This window comes from Helianthus annuus, chromosome 11 (assembly GCF_002127325.2).
Source record: "Helianthus annuus cultivar XRQ/B chromosome 11, HanXRQr2.0-SUNRISE, whole genome shotgun sequence".
Taxonomy (NCBI): domain Eukaryota; kingdom Viridiplantae; phylum Streptophyta; class Magnoliopsida; order Asterales; family Asteraceae; genus Helianthus; species Helianthus annuus.
Genome location: NC_035443.2, coordinates 185004745 through 185028418, shown reverse-complemented (window position 1 = coordinate 185028418; position 23674 = coordinate 185004745). Strand labels below are relative to the sequence as shown.

General features: G+C 35.8%; 1 protein-coding gene across 1 annotated transcript; it reads left to right on the top strand.

Annotated features, from left to right (window-relative positions):
• The first annotated feature begins 12466 nt into the window (after positions 1 to 12466).
• On the top strand, positions 12467 to 15177 carry LOC110891431 (gibberellin 3-beta-dioxygenase 1). Its single transcript, XM_022139122.2, has 2 exons — positions 12467 to 12996; positions 14487 to 15177. The coding sequence occupies exons 1-2, from the start codon at positions 12512 to 12514 to the stop codon at positions 15037 to 15039; spliced, it is 1038 nt and encodes a 345-aa protein (XP_021994814.1). The 5' UTR covers positions 12467 to 12511; the 3' UTR covers positions 15040 to 15177.
• The last annotated feature ends 8497 nt before the right edge of the window (positions 15178 to 23674 follow it).

Below are 23674 nucleotides of genomic sequence, written 5' to 3'. Positions count from 1 at the left end.
AATGTCGCTTTGGGGCGACAGTTATTTTTTCGTTGGTGACTCGGCTAGCGAGTCGAATCAGACGACGTATGATTTGAATCAAAATAACAATTCAAAGGGTTGTTTGATTTAAATCTTCCATCCGATCTAAGTCTTGCGTCTGATGCCAGGCAGGATCCGTGGGGTTTGGATGCCTATCAGGGTGGTAATAATGCTGGTGTAATTCCCAATGATTTTGGGTTTGGTGACTATGACGGAGATCCACCGACGTCCGGTAGTGGAGAACCCCCGCCCGGTAGTGGAGGACCGTTGTTTGGGGGTAAAGGTGACGACGAACCTAGTGAGTTTAAAACCGACTAGGTATAACATTTATTTATATGTTTATTTGTGGCACGTTTAATAGAACTATTTTTATAACCCCAAAGTGTTCCATCAGAAATTCAATAGCATGGATGATTTACTTAACTAGTGTTGATTCATCGGACGCGACAACGGGTACGCCATAGCCATTAAACGCATGAACTACGAGAAAGCCTCTAGCCCCTAAAAATATGGCTTATGTGCAATTGTGGCGGCCACCACAACCAAACAACCACGGTTAGACGTAGCGGATATAGGAAACCCGGTTGCGAGTTCCAACTGATCAGGACATACATAAAGAGGTTAAGAGTTTGGACTCTAAGGGTTGACAAAGCTAAGCAGAACTATGAACCCTTTTTGTATTCTGAGGGACATTTGTCCCTAATGAAGCTGACTCCAGTGGAAAAGAGAATGGTGGGGCAGTTGACGCACTATAACATGCGACCGCGAGACATTCTTTCGACCATTAAAAAACAGAACCCCGAAAATGTCTCAACAAGAAATAAAATATACAATACGCAAGCGAAATTGGGTCGGAGGGAGCAAGTCAGTGAGACTCCAATGCAGATTCTCTTCAACCGGTTGAAAAAAAAAATTGGGTTTGTTTTCTTCCACCGAACATCTAAAAAGGATGAAAGGCTACAAGATGTTTTCTTTATCCACCCGAAGTCGAACATGTTGTGGCGTGCCTTCCCGCGTGTGTTGCTTATAGACTCCACCTACAAGACGAACGAGTACAACATGCCCCTCATCTAGATTATTGGTGTCACACCTATACACCTCTCTTTTTTGCATTGCCCATGCGTTCATAACCAAGGAACAAGAGGAAAACTTCATGTGGGTGTTACAGAAGTTGAAAGATTCATTTGACAGTGCTATGGAGCCTTGTGTAATAGTAACGGACAGCGACCTCGTCCTCATGAACGCATGTGCAAGCGTGTTTCCGAATGCGGTCATTCACTATGTCAGTGGCACATACAAGAAAATATCGCTAAATATTGCAAGCCATACATTAAAACGGAAACAAACTTGAATAAGTTTATATACAAGTGAGGCAAGTTGGTCAACTCAACGAGCTATGATAGTTACAACTATTGGATCGTTCGTGACGTTTTCTTCTATCGTTCTTCTCGTACGGTACGTTTCTAAGTCTTGTTCGTAGAATAGAATTTGTGATTCCGTAACTTGCTAGTTAGCGTATCGTGTAGCGTAGATTAGCATAATGAGGATCGATTGTTTGAATGATTTTGAAAAAAAAAAACTGAATTTTTAGTGTATACGATCGTAACAATGTATATGATTGTATACACTTTGAATATAAAGTGTATACAATCGTATAAACATGAATATATTCATTTTTTTTATTACGAGTCGGACAAAAATGTATGCTGATAAATTCGATAAATGTATACGGTACGTATAATACTTGTGCGTATAATACTTGTACGTAGTATACGAGCCATATACGGTACGTATAAGGGGAGTGGGGGTGGTTACTAGTGATAGAATTCCATCACTCACAAGCATCCAATCAACTCCTGCCATGTCATCAGCCACTATTCTATCACTCACAAGCATTTTGTAGTGGCGGTGGTCACTAGTGATAGAATTCCATCACTCACAAATTTTTTTAATTTTTATTTTTAAATTAGAAATTAACAATAAAACACTAAAATTATAAATTTCACTAAAATTAAAACATACTAGTTCAATTTAACATACTAGAAATATTTTAGGTTACAATTTAAAAAAAGGAGTAAATTACAAGTTTTGTCCTTTATGTTTACATCAAATTGCAGGCGCTGTCCTTTTGGCCAAAAGTTTACAGGCGGTGTCCTTAACCTTTCAAAATCTTGCACGTTTTGTCCTTTAGGCCAAACCTAGTTAGAAATCTCAGTTAAAAATTGTCATGTGCAATGCGCATGAGGGTAAAATGGTAATTTCCCTCTCAACCCTTTCTATTCCCCATTTATAACCCTCACCAACCCTTTTGTAAACATTTTGGAGAGAATGATTTCTAACCAGTTATGAGAGAATGATTCGTACATTAGGACTGAACACCACAAATCAAAGAACTCCAAAACATCACTTTAAGATGAATACTCACGAAAGCCAAAGTTAATCACATAAAGATTCTAACTTTCTAAGTTTAAAAGGGTGACCCCTGTGTCTAGATTATGATCCTCTTGACAATGGATTACAAACAAGAAAAAATCATCCTTTTATCTTTACATAATTAATCAATTATTGGGACATGACAGAGAGAGAAGAATCATCCCTTTAAAGTTTGCTATCAACCTATACATCTAACTTTACATTAAAAAAACACCCATATACACTATACATTAAAAAAACACCCATATACCAGAAGGAAGTAGAAGTGGAGAATCCAGAAGAAGCAGAGGCCATGACAGAGAGAGAAGCAGCAGCAAATAAGCACTGGCAGGTCCTCAACACGAGGCCGTTGATCTTGCCTGGACTACCAAACAGAGATTTCATCTTTGTGGATGGGTGAAAATGGATATTGATTGATTGTTGTGAAAATTAATTTAGGGTGTTTAGAACATTCCCCTAATTGTAGACCCCCAATGTGTCGCCATCTTCCTAAAGAATACCAGCTTCGTTATCAGCTTCTGATTGATCAAATCGAGATTTGGATCTTATACTTTCAGGTTTCAAACCCTAACTTGCACACACACAAATGTACGGATCATTATCTAATAATTGGTTGTTAAAATTGAGATCTGGATGTTGTTGATGAGATGGATTGTGTGAAAATTGAAGTGGTTACAGGAGAATTGTGATTGAATTTGTGGTTAAACAAGGATGACTGTAGTGGAAGGTGAATGGAGAATGCCAGAATAAAGTGAGATTGACGGTGATGAAAAGATGGGTGTTGCTTAATAGTGATTTTTGAAGTAATCACCAGAAATTATTAATTTTTATTATATAGTTTCTCAATGTTTACCATTATACCCTCATGTTTTAACTAGGATTTCTAACCAGGTTTGGGCTAAAGGACAAAAGGTGCAAGATTTTGAAAGGTTAAGGACACCGCCTGTAAACTTTTGGCCAAAAGGACAGCGCCTGCAATTTGATGAAAACATAAAGGACAAAACTTGTAATTTACTCTAAAAAAAAAGATACTAAAAAAACTCTACTCCTCGTCTGACTCATGAAACTCCAAACCTAAAGAACCTACTAGTTCGATTAAATCGTATCTCAACCGAAAGTTAGTTTCTTCATCACGCAATTCTTGTTGGATATTTTGTGGAACTTGAACTTGTGTAGGAGGATCCGGCACCCAATCCAGGGATATTGCACGTCCGTCTTCTTTGATTATCATATTGTGCAATATGATACATGCATACACTATGCTATGTATTGCTTTCTTGTTCATCGCACGAACCGGTCGGTGTAGTATACCCCATCTACCCTTTAAAACACCAAATGCCCTCTCAACATCTTTTCTTGCCGATTCTTGCAATTTTTTGAACACGATTTCTTTAGCCTCGACAGGAAATGAGGGAGCTTTCACAAAAACTGACCATGACGGGTAGATACCATCCACAAGAAAAAAGCCTCGTTTGTAATATCGTCCGTTAACATAGAAAGGAGAGGAAGGTGTGGTACCATCCGTTACGGTTTGAAACAACGGCGACGTGTGCAACACATTGGTGCCGTTGTTTGAACCTGGAACACCGAAATACGAATGTCAAATCCATAAATCATTCGACGCCACCACTTCTAGTATGATGGTTGGTCTTTTGATGTCACCCTTAACATGCGCCCCTCGCAACTCTCTTGGACAATTTTTCCACTCGATATGTGTACAATCGATGCTACCGAGCATCCCTGGAAAATGCCATCTAGCCTCATGTGCGGCGTAAATACGTGAGATGTTGTGGCTCGTCGGTTTACGTAAAAACTCTTTACCATACAACTTAATGACCGCGTTGCAAAAAAAATTGCAGACATTCACAGGAAGTTCTGGACGCCATAGCTAGGTATTCATCATATTGATCAGGAGGGTTACCTGTCGCTAGTTGTCGAATGGTGGACGTGCATTTTTGTATCGCCGTGAAACTTGGTTTGCCCCTCGCATCGTAACCTTCTTGAAACCATTCATCGCTTGCTTCGATGTCTCCAACAATCTTTAAAAATAATTCTTTTGGTAAACGAAACCGATCTCTAAACGTTTCGGCATTGTAGAGCGGATTCTCCACAAAATAATCGTTCATTAACACTTCGTTGGCACGTATACGATCACGGTCTACCATCTTCTTCTTTGGGCGGGACGAACTAGTATCAAGTTCGTTATACACCGACACAAAATATTTTAGCGTCTCATTGTCGGAAGACGACTCGGTATCGCTATCGCTAGACATCGGAAACGTCGAATCCGTAGGGAACTTCATTTGAGAAAGATGTAGATTGTGTGAAATGTGTTTATGTTTTGGTGTGTGTGAAATGGTTAAAAATGGGGATATATAGATAAAAGGTTTAAGGGTTTTTTTTAATAAGTTTACCGTTACAAAACGGTCAAAAAGAAATAAAAAAAGGGTCAAAAAGGAATCAAAAAACGGTCGAAATCATCAATGTTCAACGCGTTAATCCTATCACGCGTGAACAAGGTGGTGGCGGCGGTGTTCATGATACTTTCACGAGTGATGGGCAGTCCATAACGGACCACTCCCACTCCCCTAATACTTGTACGGACCATGTACGAGACATATATAATACTTGTACATATCGTATACGAGCCGTATAATACTTGTACAGTGCCAATGTCTAAATCAAGTGGTGGAAGGCTTGCGATTTTCACTTGATGCAGAGTGAGGCATTGGTGGACAATGATATGAGACCTAGGGAAACTTGGGTTCAATCCTTGAGCCAAACGGGTTTTACCGGTAATTTCATCGTCATGCCTACGAGCGGGTGGGTTACCAAGTTTTCCCCGAAATTGATGGTGGACTCGGGTTACTATCGGAGTACTCCGTTTGGTCCAGTGGGTGCCTCGAAAGTGCTTGGGATTGATAATGTTGGCCGTTAAAAAAAGTTACATGTATAATAGTCGTATAATTCAACTTTGGTCGTATAACATCATACGGGCCATAATATAATGTTATACGGACCGTATATAATGAAAAAAACAATCCATTCATTAAATTTTGTGCAACATTCTTGTATACGGGTGTGAGATTAGTGGAAGCATTCTATACATACGAAATTATTTTCAAAGTATAGATGGGTGGTGTCATATTTCTCCGTATCTAAACTAAACACTGTACCTTTCAAAAGAGATTCATTATTTTGGTTTTTTCCCTTAAAAATAGCTCTTATATTCCTTTAAATACACACAACAATATCCTATCTTGATTATAAGTAGCATACTAATATTTACAAAATAACTATAAATTTATTAGATTTTTAAGTCGGGTACAACCGGCCTGACCGCTAAACCAATAGTGTGTTCGCCTCATTGAAGGGTTTTCAAAACATTGATTAATATATGGTGATGATATCTATACATTCCTCAAAATTTTTGTACATCACTCAATAGGAAACGTATAGCCCAATACGCTTCCTATAAGGTTTAAACCATTAAATTAAATGCGACACCAATATGAATCGTATAGGGCAATATTATAGGGCAATATGATATAGCTCTTATATTCCTTTAAATACAAACAACAATATCCTATCTAGATTATATGTAATATATAAATATTTACAAAATAACTATAAATTTATTTTATTTTACTTTTTGAACGGCAAATTAGGATCACTGACGAACCACTGGAGTATTATCGTGCCACCAGTAGAACCACCCGATCATATCCATCTCCACTAGGCTATAATACCTATACACCAATTCAGGAGGAAACCCAATAAATCTGAGAAAAACCCCCATTTGTGAGAATCGAACCCAGGACCTAATGGTCCCAAAGCCTTATCTCACCCCCAAGATGCCACTAGGCTATAATGCCATTGACATAACTATAAATTTATTATATTTTTAAGTTGGGTACAACCGGCCTGACCGCTAAACCAATAGTGTGTCCGCCTCATTGAAGGGTTTTCAAAACATTGATTAACATACGGTGATGATATCTATACATTCCCCAAAATTTTTGTACATCACTCAATAGGAAACGTATAGCCCAATACGCTTCCCATAAGGTTTAGACCATTAAATTAAATGCGACACCAATATGAATCGTATAGGGCAATATGATTCTTATTGGTACGATATGCTCTGACATGCATGCAGTTCAGAACTGAAAAGGTCTGAAAAGTAACCTCAATAGGAAGCATATAGGGCAATACGACTCCATAGGGTTAACAGGAAGCGTATAGGGCAATACGATTCCCATAGAGCTTCAGTTAGTGAACGAATTAAATCAATAGGAAGCGTATTGCGCAATACGATTCCTATTGTTACGATGAAACCCGATATGCACTGACATGCAGGCAGTTCAGAACTCAGAAGGTCTGAAAAGTGACCCCAATAGGAAGCATATAGGGCAATACGATTCCTATAGGGTTTTGGCAGGTGAACGAATTAATTCAATACGAAGCGTATTATGCAATATGATTCCAATCGGACCAGAAATCTGTTATATATCTTAGCTTTCGGGGACGAGTTTATCCAGACAAAAATTCACAAACTAAACAATCCGATCAAACCACTCGTATCACAATGTCGTCTTGGGACCTCAATTATGTTTTTGGCGATTATTCAAACCACTCAAATACGAATGAATCATACGTCTCCGAAAGTAAAATCAAACCTGTTGTTGAATGAGGAGAGGAAGAGGTTGCATCCGTGGTTCGTTGTAATAACGGGCTTCAGCTGCCCGATTTGAACCACGAGTACGTAGATATGAACCTAAAAGTTATCCGCAATACTATCCGCGTTACCAATACCCGTCTTACCATTCGCATGCGGAAGTAAAACGCAAGAACGAGTATGAGGAAGGTGTTAAACATATTGAGATAGATGATAACGATTTAAAGGAAGATGATAACGATTTCGAGGAAGCTGATGACGACGAGGGGTTGGTAACGACCACGAAGAACATAACATGGATGTTTCTTTTGAAACGGATCAGGTTTGACATTCCCGTTACTTATGTGTTATTTAATATATTTTATGTTTATATCCTTTTAGGGATTTTTTTACCATTAAGGTTTCACTATCACACTTTACATTGGGAAATATACGTGTTGTTCGATGTATAATGTTTATTACACTCTGTGTTTTGTTACATTTTCTTCGATCTATAGTGTGTTTATATTGTTTTAGGGTTTATAAATATATTTGATACATTTTAAAGAGAGAAAGTTGATTTTGTTTTTGGAATTTGGATCTGTTGAAGAGTTGAAGACTTGCGTTTACCAAAGGGCACTTGTGCGTAATTTAGTGGTGTCCATGTGAAACGTGTTTGATTAGTTGTAGCACTAGTTGTTGTATTATTTAGTGTTGTCCCTGTTGTAAGACTCTTTATTAACGATATTCCGTATAAGTTTCGCGTATAAATGTGTTTATACAAATACATTTACATTTGAAAATACAGGTTTCTTAAAACATTTTAAGATTTAAAACGTTTCAACATCATATTTATATATTCGTCGATTAAAATGTGACGACGAAACGTAATGCGGAAGCTTGAATCTTGATCGTGTTCGTTTCTTCATTGAACTTGATTGTCATCTGGCACATCACGGTATACCTACATTCCATAAACATGAAATGCTTTAGTTAAATGTTGTTTATAACATGTCCAAATAAGACCGCAAAACAAAACAAGCAACTACAATTTTTTTTTGCCAGCTTTAAGCCTGTCGCGGGCCGCGACAAGTATTGCTCTCGTCCTTCGCGGAGCACGAGGGCCGTCGCGTAGCGACGCCACAACTCTTTCACCGTCGCGGGGGCCGAAGCCTTGTTTTCCACAGAAGGTTTTGATCCTGGTGCCGCATACTTTCAGCAAACCCAATTTCGACTTAAACGGTCATAACTCTCTCACATTTTGTCCGTTTTACGACCCGTTTCTTCCTACGTGATCGTAATTTGATTCTCCATCATATGGAGTCAAAATCCGACATCCGGATTAACAACTTTCTAGGTTTCTAAGCCCTCGGCTTTATATCTTTTTACAAACTTTTGATCCGTTCATGATTTTATCAAACAAACTTGTTTGTTGCATTCAAATTCTCATGAACATCATGTTATAACTGTTTCCTATTATACAAGGTTCTAATCACGGGTTTTTATGCATCATTAACCCGTTTATGCGTGTATACTTATTTTGACCCGTTAAGGGATTTAAGCATTTTTAACTTACATCTCGCTCATTCTTTGCTTGCATCATATTTCCACATTTACATATCAGCTTGTCTTCCACCACAACTATATTTGTGGTGGATTTAATGTGGTAAATTATTTATTCTGAGTTCTACCTCTCAGTTTGTCATTTTACGGAAAAGACTCATTTCGAGGCATTTGACCCAAAAGGTTCATACCTTTCACTTTTATACTTATCCTACAGATTTACTTGATCGATAAACTTATTATCAAACTACTTTTAGGGGTCGTTTGCCCAGTTTATCATACAAGGGCGTTTTGGTCAACTTTAGCCCTTCCTTAACGACGAAGGACTTTCAATAACATGTTTGACCAAAATTGCACATAATAGCTATAATCCTATTTGCACATACCTGGCTCGGGTCAAAGCATAGACCCGTTTCAATACCTTGCTTTAATAACAACTAATTAATAACAACGCAAATATCCATTCGCTATTCACTCAGGTGAGTATATGACTCGACAAATAATCATTAGTCGATATTGTCAAATGGTGATATTTTCACCTTTTGACCCGTTTGGTCTAAATGACCTTTTCTCTTTGCGAGATGATATTTATTTACCATCTCATCCATATAACTCGTTCCGGTTTAAACCGTACGATCATATTACTTAAAATTTATCTCTTAATTCTTGTTACTCGCTATGGATTACACCATAAAGTAACTTAAATCAAACTCGTTATTTATTCGTCATTGTATGACCGAATTATCGATTTAATCCTTTTTAACCATCAACATGGTTTCTTATCGTTTTCACTTATCTCGTTCCATACGACTACACGCCGGAACATTATATTTCAATTACTTATTTATCTTATTCGTAATCAATACGATAAGGGAATATTCTACAAATAAAAAGAGTGTAAGCTTTACTTACCTTGCATCCAAATTATGCATTTCCTTAATACTTGATTCGTTTGACCCGCTTCCTTCCCAAGCTTCCACCTAGCTTGTCAAGCGTCAAACTACATTTTTATCATTCGTAAGATGGTTAGATTAGTCACCATTATTATGCCTATCTCATCTTACGGACTTTATATCAAAATTACCATTTGATCTCATGTTGGTCAGTTTGACTTTTTAAAAGTCAAACTCCCTATTAGCATAAGTAATTACACTATAAAGCTCAAAAACTCATTTGAGCACTTTGTCAAATATCCGGTAGGCATTATTCTTATGCTACCGTTTTAACTACTTATTCAATCAAGTTCACGTAACCTTAAATCATTGAATTAACACAACATCAATCATTGTATGTTAAACTATTAGTATCATACAAGGATTTGGGATTGTTTCATCACTATTAAACAATCCATTGTATTATAATTGTGGAATTTATCCGATCATCAAACTTAGCCTAATACTTTAAACACTCATAAACATAAACATATGATGATTTCAAACATCATTTAACATGAATATATCATCACTTTCATCATATCACACAAAAACCCATTTCATGGCAAGTATGATCATGTACTCAAACACATAAATTGTTCAAGTATCTTTTTATTACTATCATGTATGATGATTCTAAACACATATATATCATTAACTTCATCATATTATTAAAACCCACTTATCCTTGTGTGGTAATTCATCTAAACATTCAAATCATGGCAATATATGTATAATTTTCACTTAGGGTTTTGTTCCTAAGCAAGTATACATCACAATTCAACCATAACTTCTATGATTCATACATAATTCTCAAATTATGATGTTGATCAAATTTCAAAACTTCAAAAATCATCAAAATTCTACATACCTTATGATCCTCTAGCTTGGGTGATCGTTAATTCATGTTCAATCATGAATTTGAGCTTCAATTAGCCCTTCAATTTAATGATTTTGGTTGAATTAGGGTTGTGGCTCCTTGGAGCTCTTCCTGATCGTTCCACAGAGGCACATAACACACACTTGATGTGTGTTTTGTTTTATTTACATTTTATTTATTTAACTTTCAAGTTATCCCACTTTGGTCCCTCATGTTTGGTTAGTTATTAAGTAGGCCACAACCCACTCATCCAATAATATTTCTTTTATTAACTAGGTTAAACATTCCTAGTTAACTTAGTGGGTTCGGGGAGGTTATAACCCGTTTTATTTTAAGTCCCGTTAACTCGGGCCTCTTGTAAACTTTATTTTCTCAAAAGCATTCGTTCACCTTTTATTTAATATTAGGTTTATTTATTTAAATTCTAATATTCACCGGGTTAATTTTACCACTAACGGTACTTTACCCGTCTTTTTAGTATCAACATGGTTTGATTAACAAACCCGTTTTCGTGGTGTTACACCTGTTAAAATTATTTAATCATAGTATTATTTGGTGTTAAAAAATGGTTGTTCATATTACTTTTACTTAAAAAAAATATATAATTTGCATCAAATTTTTAACTTATTATTGTTATACTATAATGTTTTTATAAAAAAAAAACACTTATTAAACAACACACACATATATATATGGAAAACATATAGGGCAATATGGTTACCCTAGACCCAAAGTATAGGAAGCATATAGGGCGATATGGTTCCCCTAGACCCAAAGTATAGGAATCGTATAGGGCAATACGGTTCCCATAGCAGTTATTTTTGTCAGTAAAGTATAAGAAGTGTATAGGGTAATATGGTTCCCTAGACCCAAAGTATACGTCCTATACGCGGCACAGCCCGTCGCCCTTTACTAGGCGTGGCCCGAACTTTACGGAGGAGTAGCTCGCGGAGTCTAACGAGGATTGATGACGATAGTGGTTTATGTTATTCTCATATGAAGCAGTATTGTACGAACAATTTCATTTTTATGTTTTGATGTATGAACAATTTAATTTTAGTATTTGTAATATTTGTTTAATTTGGATATCTTTGTTTTGATAAGTTATAATGTATGGATATGTTTAGTTTGTTTGGATTGCTTAATTTCACTACGTCTTTTATAAAAATTATAACAAAAAAGCCAACTTAATTAATTTAAAAAAAAAGTCCGTAAAGTTACTTAGAACTATACGCTGCTCTTGAGAGAAAAAAAAACCTCTAGAGAACGTATAACCCTATATAATTCCCCTGATCCTCTAATCATTGGCTGACCACCATCTTAAAAGTTTGTACTTCAAGTACACTTATAGGAATCGAATAGCTCAATACGTTTCCATGTATTGAGCTATACGCTTCCTATAATGTTTGAGAGATGTACAAATGAAATAATAGATGTGTGGATAACCAAAGCCTTAATATACAAGTTTTAAGGTTAACGGCATAAAGTTTCACTACACATTCTTTACACTTTTATACAATTAACCGGTTATATATTCATGTGTTTAGGAATCTTGGTTTATTAAAGTCCAAAAATAACATAAAAAAGCCAATAGTTAAGCATAATATACAGTTCCCAATAAAATTTTATGTTAGTGTATTTGTCTTCTTCTATAGTTTACAAGTGGATTCAATATATATAATCCAAATACGCCTTAAGACATCACTTAATCCAAAGTTTGCCAACTATACCCACATGAATTATTAAACATAATTTATGTTATATGTTTTGTTTCTAATATGTCATAGCATAAAAAAATCTTGGTGACAGGAAAAAAAACATATACATCACCGTCAAAATGGGTTTGTTGATATTTTTAATGTATATAAAAACTACATTGATTAGAACAAGAAAATTGTTTAATGTGCATAGGTGTATATATAAAGACATAATTAACATGATCAATTCCAATACAACTTGTTGAAAGGTTACTTTGAATTTCTGTAAATCCCCAATCACAAAAGTGATTTCCAAGATCTTGTTATCATGACCACTCTCTCCGAAGTTTATAGAAATGACCCTATAACCGATCACCATATCATCCCTCTCGACTTTGACTCAATAGACGAGGTCCCAGAATCCCATACGTGGCCTCGGTTTGACGAACCCATTAACAAGATTCAAACCAATAATATTAAAGATCCACTGATTCCGGTAATTGATCTCGCTAGTCCCAACGCAAGGAATCTTATAGGCCAGGCGTGCGAAACATGGGGCATGTTTCAAGTTATTAACCATGGGGTACCCTCTGAGCTGGTCAAAAATGTTGAGTACGAGTCACGAAGGCTTTTTGCTCTACAGACTCATGAAAAGCGTAGGGTTTTGAGATCAGCAGATGGAGCCACTGGGTATGGTGTGGCTCGGATATCACCGTTCTTTGATAAGCGCATGTGGCATGAAGGGTTCACCATCATGGGTTCTTGTGCTGATGATGCTAAGGTTCTTTGGCCACATGATTACCAAAGATTTTGGTAAGTTTCAGATCTCATAGATTTAGTCAATCACTTCTAAATCATAATTACATTCTGATAATTAATATATTTGAGTTTTACATGCAAGTACATGCACGAAACGCATGGATCATAATACTTACCATATAGCCAATCTTTTAGAAGTACATTATTAGTTATACTTAACATATGATATATTCAAACTTTTAAAATTACATTTGTTAATTATCATACTTTTTGATGGTTTAAAACTCTCTTGTAATATGCAAAATGCAAATATTTTTTTATGAATGAAAAAAAATTCAAACTGTATTATCACTTTTATAAAAAAATCGCCTATTTTGTGACCAATTTAAAATCGGATGTTCTTTTGTTTTACTATTTTATATAAATAAGTCATTTCATTAATAAGGATTATATACAACTTTATAATTTACATGTCATTTAACCCGTGTAATACACGGGGTTGTAAGCTAGTAAAAATAATAATTAAACATCTGAATTAAACAGGTTGCTTTTTTCATGTGAAGAAAATAACTAAAACTTAAAACGATTTGAATTATTTTGTAAATTCATAAAAATTATAATTATAGGTACTTAATTTGTTCATTTCTGTGAATAAATTTAATGTTATTTTCGAGTTTTAATGTTCATTAACAATTATAACTATAGGTACTTAATTCGCTAATTTCTGTGAATAAATTTAATGTTATTTTAGAGTTTTGATGCAACAGAATCGATTACATATAATCAAATTCTTTTAACATATGAAGTGAATATATATAAAGTTTTATTTTCCATAAAGTGAATATTGACACATATAGTATATACTTATAATCATGTCACAATGTCACAAGAAGTTAATCAATGTTAAAATAGCCGTATATGGTCATTTAATCATGTCACAAGAAGTTAATCAAATCGGTTAAAATAGCCGTATGTGGTCATTTAATTCAAACTTTGACTCATTTATTATTATTTTTTTCATATAATGACAAGTAATTTAAATCGGTCATATTCGGTATCAAAACAATTATGTTATTTTTTAAATGTCATTTTAGTTCTTGTGGTTTGGGTCATTTTGACAATTTACTCCAAAGGTTTGAAACATTGTCATTTTAGTCAAAATAGTTTTAAACGTCGCCATTTTAATCCAATGGGTTAACTCTATCCCTTTATTTTGTTAACTAAAAGGGCATTTCGATCATTTTAAATGTAATTCTGTTAACTAGAAGGGCAATTCGACCATATAAAATGATCGAGTTACCCTACTAGCTAACATAAAAAATGGACGGAGTTAACACAGTGGACTAAAATGGCAACGCTTGAAACTATTTGGACTAAAATGACAACGTTTCAAACCTTTGGACTAAACTGGCAAAATGATTCAAAACAAATGGACTAAAATAACATTTAACTCTATTTTCATATAATGACAAGTATATTTTGTAGTTTGTACGTTATATACATAACTAATGTGTTTTTAAATCCCTTTATGCATATTATTGTAGTGACACAATGGATGCTTACCAACAACAAATGAAACTGCTTTCTCACAGACTCTTGCTTATAATCCTTGAAAAATTAGATGCCACACAAGAAGAAATTAATTGGGCTATATCAACTCAAGACTCTCAACAGGCACTTCAACTTAACTCATACCCATGTTGCCCTAACCCTAGCCTGGCCTTGGGTCTTGCACCGCACACAGACTCCCTACTTCTAACCCTTCTCAACCAATGTGGCATAAGTGGATTGGAGATTTTTGTTGAAGGGTCAGGATGGAGTCAGGTGCAACCTGTTGAGGATGCATTTGTGGTGAATGTAGGTGATCTCTTGCATATGTTCTCTAATGCAAAGTTTCCTCTTCTTTCTCATCGAGCCTCGGTGAACCAATCAAATCATCGGATATCGATTGCATACTTTCATGGACCTCCGATTGAGTCTAGGGTGGCTCCTTCGTCTAAGTTTCAGAAGCCTTGTTTTAAATCTTTGCTTGTGAAAGAGTACTTAATCTTGAAAGCTAAGCATTTCTCTAGGGCCTTATCGTTGATTCAAACATAAATAACTTGTTTTGTTTATAGGGTTTCGGTATATCTTTATATTTCAATGCTGAAGTTAGTTTTTGTAATTAGTTTGCCGTGAGGTGATATAGAAATTGCTGCAAGATATATAAGCGTCGAAACTGGTAAGTGTTAAATATATATCTGTCGAAATTGGTGAGTGTTGATGTGACTTTGTATTAAATGAAATTTTTATCAGGACATAGATAAAAATACACACGTCATAAATATGTTTCTGAAAGTTTAACATTATATTTTAAAGTTATAAGGGTAAACCAAAATAAGTTTAAAACTAATTGAGTAAACTGTCATTTTGGTCCCTGAGATTTGGGTAGTTTTGTCACTATAGTCCAAAACTTTCATTTTGGTCCCTGTGGTTTCAGTTTTGTGCCATTTTGGTCCAAAAGTGAATTCAGCTCATATTACTCAAATTAAATCCTTGTTTTTTGTCCTTATCTTCAGGGGTAAACTGGTCATTATCATTTTATTATAACTGATTATTAATTAATAATAAAACTAAATAAAAAAATCTTCATCTTCCCCAAATAAGTCACAAGCAAACCCTAATTCTCAGCAACCATCATCTTTTCCACCCCATTCTCCGCCACACCCACCATGCTCCACCACCACCCACCTCCCACAGCCACCCGCCCCTAACCCACAAGTTTGTTCCGGCATCCAAATCATCAAAATAATCATCAAACAGAGTATCATCATCATCATCATCATCATCTCTTCTCCAAATTTCTGCAACTATCATCTTCAAACAATTTATAGTTCTATGATATTCTCAAACAGAGTTTCATCATTATCATCAATCAATGGGGAAATACATGAGGAAACCTAAATTCACCGGCAACACAATAGTTGTACTCGATGTTTCTCTCGGTGTTCGAACTAGAGCCAAAACCCTAGCATTGGAGAAACTTCAAGCTCTCAATTTTTCCGCTGCAACGCCACCGTCTCCGGCGACGGTGACGGACCAACATATGGAATCATGTTATCTGGAACTACGCAGTCGTACGCTGGAGAAGCCTCTGGCTCAACGATTAACGTACTGCCGACAACAAAACCCTAACCCTCGTGGTTTGAACTCTTCTTATTCCAGGGATGGCGGCTGGTAGTTTTCTAGGGTTCTGATCTGGTGGTAAGCGATGGCGGTTAGAGGTAGTGGAGTGTTTCTGGTGGGCGATGGCTATTAGAGATTTAGAGGTGGTGATGGATGTTATCTGGTTGGTGGTGGGTGTTTGATTAAGTTCTCTGTGTGTGTGGTGAAAGAGTTTAGAGAGAGGGATGAGTTTAGGGGGGGGGGGGAGACTGAGTTTCAGTTTTTATAATTTAGTTTTATTAATTTTACTTGATAATCAGTTATAATAAAACGTAAATGACAAAAATACCCCTGAGGAAAAGAACAAAAGTTGAGGGTTTAATTAGGGGAATCTGGTATGTTTTAATTTTTGGACCAAAATGGCAACAAAACTGACACCACAGGGACCCAATTGCAAAAAGTTTGAGATTTGGACTAAAATGGTAAAATTGACCAAACCACCGGGACCAAAATGGCAGTTTACTCAAACTAATTATAACTAGGTTCGTTAACGTCGCGCGTTGCGGCTAAACAGAGCAAATGATAATGTAGTAAAAAAGTTATTGAAAATGAAGCATTTTGTTTAGAAAGGCAAACCGTCAGAATCAGTTCAGTTTAACATCGTACCGTAAACGATACCAAATTAATACTCTATTTTAAATAAAACTTCGTTTGTAACAAAACTTAAATCAGAAGAACGTTGAGGGAAAAAATTAAGCACAACTGGTAAAAGATATACTCGTCGAAACTGGTAAGTGTTAAGTATATATCTGTCGATACTACAAGCATGACACTATTTAGTCGGCATACACTCTTTTTCAAGTAAAGAGACTAAGTCACAAAATCATCATTTAGAATTAACAATTAATAGATTAAGAATATGAACACATCAACTTTATATCTATCAAATCTGCTTAAACAGGCAAATCAAAAACAATTATTAAATCAAATTCAGGTGAGTTTAACAATATACAAGCTCAAACAACTAACTCAACTGTATTTAAAACTCATCTGATCGCTTCATCAACAAGTAATATCAAACCCTAATCGAAAACCCTAAAACAGTTCTGAAAAAAAAAAGAATTGATACAGGTATCGCCAGCCGCCAACTGGAAGGAACCGCACCCGACTAAAGAAATCGCCGACTGCCAACTGAAATGTCGCCGGCTAAGAGAGACGTTGGACTGAGAGAGAGAGACGGTCTTTTGGGTACTTTGAAGCTCGAACTCCCTATGTGAACGTAATAACTGGTAAACATCTAAATGGATCTTTTAGTTTTGAAAGGGATAAATTATTCATTTTATCGAAAGAAGTGGAAATATGCAATCGAAATTTTTAAGAGGAAATATGCAATTATCCCTTTAAGATGTCTTGGACTATATATTTTTAGATATCAATTGAAGTTGTGTACTGATAACAAATTATATGTGATTTAACTTTTCAATTTTGTAGTTTTGTAACTAGATACCAATTTTGGATACCTTAAAAATATTTACTTTTATTTAAGTACATATTGATTATAACTAGTAATAAGGCACGCACGCTTTGCGGCACATGTATATCGCAAACATCAAATAGATTAGTTCAAGCGTTATTTAATGCGTCAATAATATGAAAACACATGTTTTGACGTATCTGATATAACTCAATATGACCTATATATGAATTGCGGTTGGATCAAAAAGAACAGAAAATCGAATTTATACCGTATAAAAACAAAAAAAAAAAAAAAAACGGTATAAAAAAATGAAATCGAAACCTAACCACTACACCACCTTACATTTGCAAAAGACTTAGCGGCGTCAAAACTTATAGTAACACGTATGTCAAAACGTAGACCAACTGAAAACGTACATAAAATAAGCATGAAAACGTATTATACTTGACCCGACCGACTCGTTTCCGGAAAAAAAAGGTCGAAACGTGAATTTATACAGACACATACATAAAAGTAACCACTTAGAAAATAACGTTTTTTATATACTTCAAGATGTGAACCAGCTTTTTTATCTGACTCATTTCCAGAAAACCGCTTACGAAGAACGCCGAAACGTGAATTTATACCGTTTACGTCGAAACGGCATAAATTCACGTAAGGAAATAATTTTTTTAAGTTAGAGAATAAAAATAAGGTGCTCGCGCGTTGCGACGGGACACCTTTTATACTACGTGTTTAAGGGCACGTCTGTGTTTATTAAGCGCGCTAGCATAGTGACATTAACGTGTTTAAGCACACTAAAGAAACGTATAAAGATGTACTATTAAACGAAATGTATAAAGTTGTAATGAATCAACCACTGGCTTAGAATTTATAATGACACGTAAAAGTAAAAAGTTAGAAACTTAAGAGAAAGACGTGTCTAGTTTATCATATTTTAACAAAACACAAGAGGCTAAAATGAAAATATCACATGGTAAAAGAGGTCAAAAAAACAAATGTCACCCACATTCTTTTTTAATTTATATACAAGAATTATTTTAGTTATTGTAACAACTCTCATTAAATTTTAAATAATTAGGATAATAATTAGCTATTAAGAAAACCCTAATTGAGACACCCAAGTAATTCTGCACTAACCCTAGAATTTCCAGAACAATCAGAATCAGGATCAGGGGCCCTAAAACTCAGGGGGGGGGGGCAAAACCCTAATAACGATTATCTTCATAACTCATTATAAAATTCGAAATTTATAAAACCATCGACACAGCAAGCCTACCTGCACGAAGGGCTACCCTATGAAAATAGGGTGGTCACTCGCGTAGCGCGACGGCTAAGGGGGTACCCCTCGCGCTACGCGACGGTGTCAAAAAATTCAGTATAAATAGCAGGGGTTGGGACTTGAATTTTGGCACTTGAACGACGAAAATCGGAGTTACATAGGCCGAGTTATAAGCAAAACAGTCCACACACACACACACTATTATCGAGGTACTGCCGCAAAACAGGGTAATTAGTCGATCACTATTACGATTCAGTTTCCGGGATCAATATACCCAAAGAATATCTAAGTGCCGCCACATTGGGCTATGCTTTATCGTTGTCGATAATTCGATAATGAGCCGAAGCATTGTACTTTGTCGTTGTCGATAATTCGATATACGAGTTGAAGTACTATACTTTATCGTTTGTCATTTTGATAAATGAGCCGAAGTATTGCACTTGGACATTCATTGTCACAATTGATCTCGGAGAATTATCATAATCGTTGTATTGATCACTAATCCTGTTTTGTGTGCTTTGTTATGAAATTAGGTTAACAGGGATTAAATCTAAATTCTATCAACACTAAATCTGCAATGTGAGTTATTCTCTTTTTATAAATTCTTTTATCACAGTTTGTGATTAATTTACAATACTCCAAATTCATTTTCCAAGATTATAATACCAGTGATTAAGTTGATGTAATCACCAAATTGCAGCCAGTATGTGGGGTATTGTGCACAATATTACAGTTTAAATCATTTTAGGTGGGCGTACCTAATTTAATTGATTTACGTCATTCATTGGGGCAGCCAATGGTGATATGACCACTGTCACAGATTCGGTCGAGTGACAAATACTGTGGGTAATTGGTTGATATCGGAAACATGCGTAAAAGATCTTAACACTGTGAATAATCTTAAAATGTGTCGTTTTCAGTAACTAGAATAATTCACTCAGTATTTCCCCGCTGACAAAATCTTTTCCAAACATGTTTCAGGTGATCTGCTGTAATTCAGGAAAAAAATGCAGGGGAAGCATTTCAAGCTTAAGATAGTGGCTCGATATAAAAATAAAGAAATGTGTTTTATTACTAAAAACTTATATTGTAAATTACCCGGGGTTTTAACCCGAATTGTAAAATAAAAATAATCGGGAAAAATTTTAACTTAGCCGATCCTGTGAAATAAATTTTCCGCTGCTAAACTCACAATAAACAGATTACCGCAGACTTTCTGTTCCACGGGTCCTGAAACGGGTCAAACCGGGTCAGGGACCGTGACAGAAATAAGGTGGTATCAGAGCCACTAAGTTAAGCTAATTAAGTATTTAAAAGATACTTAATTTTTCCTGATTACTATATGTGATTATGTGTTTATATGCTTTTAACTGATTATTTGTTAGTTACAGTATGGATAAACAGAAGTTGCAAGATATCTATCTTAAATTAAATAGATCAAGTTACGAGGAGGGTAGTTCTTCTAAAACTAAAATTTCAAAGCTCCCTACAATTCCTGAGGAAGGAATATTTGTGCAAAAAGCAAATTACGAAAATCCGCTTTCTCCTAGAAAAAGGAGTATGATTATTAAGAAAAGTAAGGAGCAAATCAAGGAAAGGAAAATTAAAAAGGAAAACCTGGAATTACTTAAGAAATCCCCTTGGGAGGATAAACTTGATGAAAAATGGGCTAATTTATATATGTTAGCTACTGTAGCAGAAAATGCTAATCCTTAAAAAGCATCTTGAATACAGTACTAGTAATTCTCAGTAAGTAGATAAATAAAACTGGGTATTTCCTGTATTTTGTACAAATAAGTATGCAATAAAACTTCTGTGTTTATTTGGTAAACTTTGTTTCAAAAATTTTAACTTGATATTTTGTGCATTTTGCATATATGCTACACAGCATGAACGAGATCTCTGAAGCTTTTCAGAACCTCAATCTGTACCCAGTAAATATTGAAGTTTCTCATGAATTTACGGGATACGTTGCTGATGTGGATGAACCTGTAGAACTCCCTACTCCACCAGTACCCAAACCAAAAAGAAGGCCAAAGAAAAATTATGTATGGGGAAGCCGGATACGTAAGAGAAGGACAGTTACAAAAACCCCTAAAACTAGTAAACCCTTAGACAAAGGAAAAGCAATTATAATTCAGGAAAACCCTAATCCACAAGAACAGGAAACTGAAGTTAATGAGGTTAGGCAAATGGAGGAGCAGTTTGAACAGTACTCTCAGGAAATAGCAATAGAAATAGGAAAAGATTCTAACCCAACTCAGGTAGAAGTCGGAGAGAGTTCTAATCAAACCAGGAAAATTACTTTTCAGGATCAAATAGATACCTTACTAGAAAAATGTGAAACTATGCAACCTATCAACTCAGGTATCTTTACCTATCCCGTTGAAAACCCAATACCAATGAACCTTACACCAACAATCACTGAACCAATAGTCCATGACCAACCTATAGAACCAGAAGAATGGTGGACTAACGATTGGCAATTCCAAAACATTGTCAATAGTCCTTACTCGTTTCTTCCACAATTCGACCCAGAACCCCTACCTAATCCACCGATGAGCAATGAAAACCTGGCTGAACTTCGCCACTTTGGTGAAGAGTTAATGGATGCAGGGAATAGAATTAGGGAAATAGGGGGACAGATTGCCTGGAAATACGACGAGAGGGAATTCCGTTTCTGAGATGACGAATAGGAGGGTGGTGGAATTATTCTTGTATAATAGTAAAAGTAAATAGTGAAACCAGTGTAACATAACAAATAAAACATTGTAAAATATCGGTGTGTATTGATGCATACTATACTGATATGAAATGCAATCGAGAAATCGATAATTTTGGCTTTATGTGTTATAATTTGTTTAAATGATTTATTGTTAATTGCTAATTGTTCATAATAACTTATCATCAGATGGCAAATAACGATAACGAACCAGTAAATGAAGTTAATCACTCGGAGCAACAACCAGAAGATCAATATATGACTAAACAAGATATTGAAAATATGGTTGCCCAAGGAATAGCCAACGCAATTCCAATGTTCGTTGCTGCTATGAAAAATCCAAGTAATCCGCAACATATTGTACCTAGCAAACATACTACTGAAGATAATTTCAGTAATAGCATCAACAGGGGCAATGACCATATAAATCATGACAATGAATCTCAGCACACCCAGTGCCCTAAGAAACGAAAGTCTGCAACGCCTGGTTGCACTTTCAAAGAATTTCTTGCTTGTAAACCCGCTGAATTTGCAGGCAACGAAGGAGCAACTGCAACGCTGCGATGGTTGGAGAAAACCGAAGCAGTAATTGCAATAAGTAAATGTGCTGAAGAAGATCAAGTCATGTATGCCTCAAACTTGTTTAAAGAAGGAGCACTAGAGTGGTGGAACACAGTGCTACAGGCAAAAGGCAGACGGGTAGCATATGCTATGACTTGGGACGAATTTAAAAATCTTGTCGAAAGAAAATTCTGTCCTGAGTATGAAAAGGAACAAATGGCAAATAAATTCCTAAATCATCGAATGACCGGGGTAGATTGTCGTGGTTATACTTCGACATTCTTCGAATATGCAAGAGTGGTACCTAATCTGGCTTCGCCAGAACCGGTACTCATTTCTCGATATATTTGGGGATTAATTAGCGAAATTCGCAATATCGTTAAAGCTGCGAGACCTCGCACTATTGACGATGCAGTCGAATTAGCTAACACCTTAACAGATGAACTGATCCGCACACGAGATGAAGATAGAAAGAAGGAATTAGCTCAGAAAATTACCCAAGGATTCAGGATGGGTAATAGTAATAATTTCAAGAAAAGAGGGACAGGGCGATCTGCAACTTTGCCATTTTGCAAAGTTTGCCGTAAGAACCATTTTGGAAAATGCAACAGAATTTGCAATTATTGCAAAACAGCAGGACATAGTGAAGAAAACTGTAAAACTGTAACTTGTTTTCAGTGTGGAGAAACGGGACATTACAAAACCGAATGTCCTAAACTGAACAAAGTCACTGATAACAAACCTAAGACGGCTGAAGGAACTACTAAGAAGAATGTTAGAGCATTTCAGCTAACTACTCAAGAAGCAGAACTCATCCCAGATGTGATCGCCGGTACGTTTCTAGTTCACAATGTTTATGCCAAAGTATTGTTTGACTCTGGTGCCAACCAAAGTTTTATCAATACTTCATTCTGTCAAGCTCTTAAGTTACCATTATCTACCGTTAGACAGATCTTGATAGTCGAAACTGCAGATGGGAATTCAGTAGAAATCAATCAGGTTCTGCAAAAAGTAAACATAGAACTTTTAGGTCATAAATTTACTGCAAACCTATTTCCTATGAAATTAGCTGAATTCGATGTGGTGTTAGGAATGGATTGGTTAATAGCCAACCATGCGCAAATCATTTGTGATAAGAATTCTATAGAAATTCAAACACCTACTGGAGAAGTAATTAAGATCTCAGGAGATAAACCTAGAAAGCCATTAAAGTTCATATCAGTAATGAAAGTTGCTAGTTATGAACGAAACCAAGGAATAGTATATATGATTTCTGTAATCATCTGTACTAAGGACAAGGAACTCAAGGAAATTCCTGTAGTGTCAGAATACCCAGATGTCTTTCCCGAAGAATTACCTGGGTTACCACCAGACAGAGAAGTAGAATTTAGAATTCATCTAATTCCAGGAACTACACCGATAGCCAAGGCACATTAGCGATTAGCTCCTACCGAAATGTTAGAATTGAAAAAGCAATTAGATGAATTACTAAGCAAAGGATTTATACAACCTAGTTCATCCCCTTGGGGTGCACCAGTGTTGTTTG

What these genes read in the sequence shown, in the direction of transcription:
- LOC110891431 (XM_022139122.2), top strand. Translation starts at nt 12,512, where the DNA reads ATGACCACTCTCTCCGAAGTTTATAGAAATGACCCTATAACCGATCAC. An exon ending in CATGATTACCAAAGATTTTG is followed by an intron (nt 12,997 to 14,486) that starts GTAAGTTTCAGA and finishes ATATTATTGTAG; the next exon opens with TGACACAATGGATGCTTACC.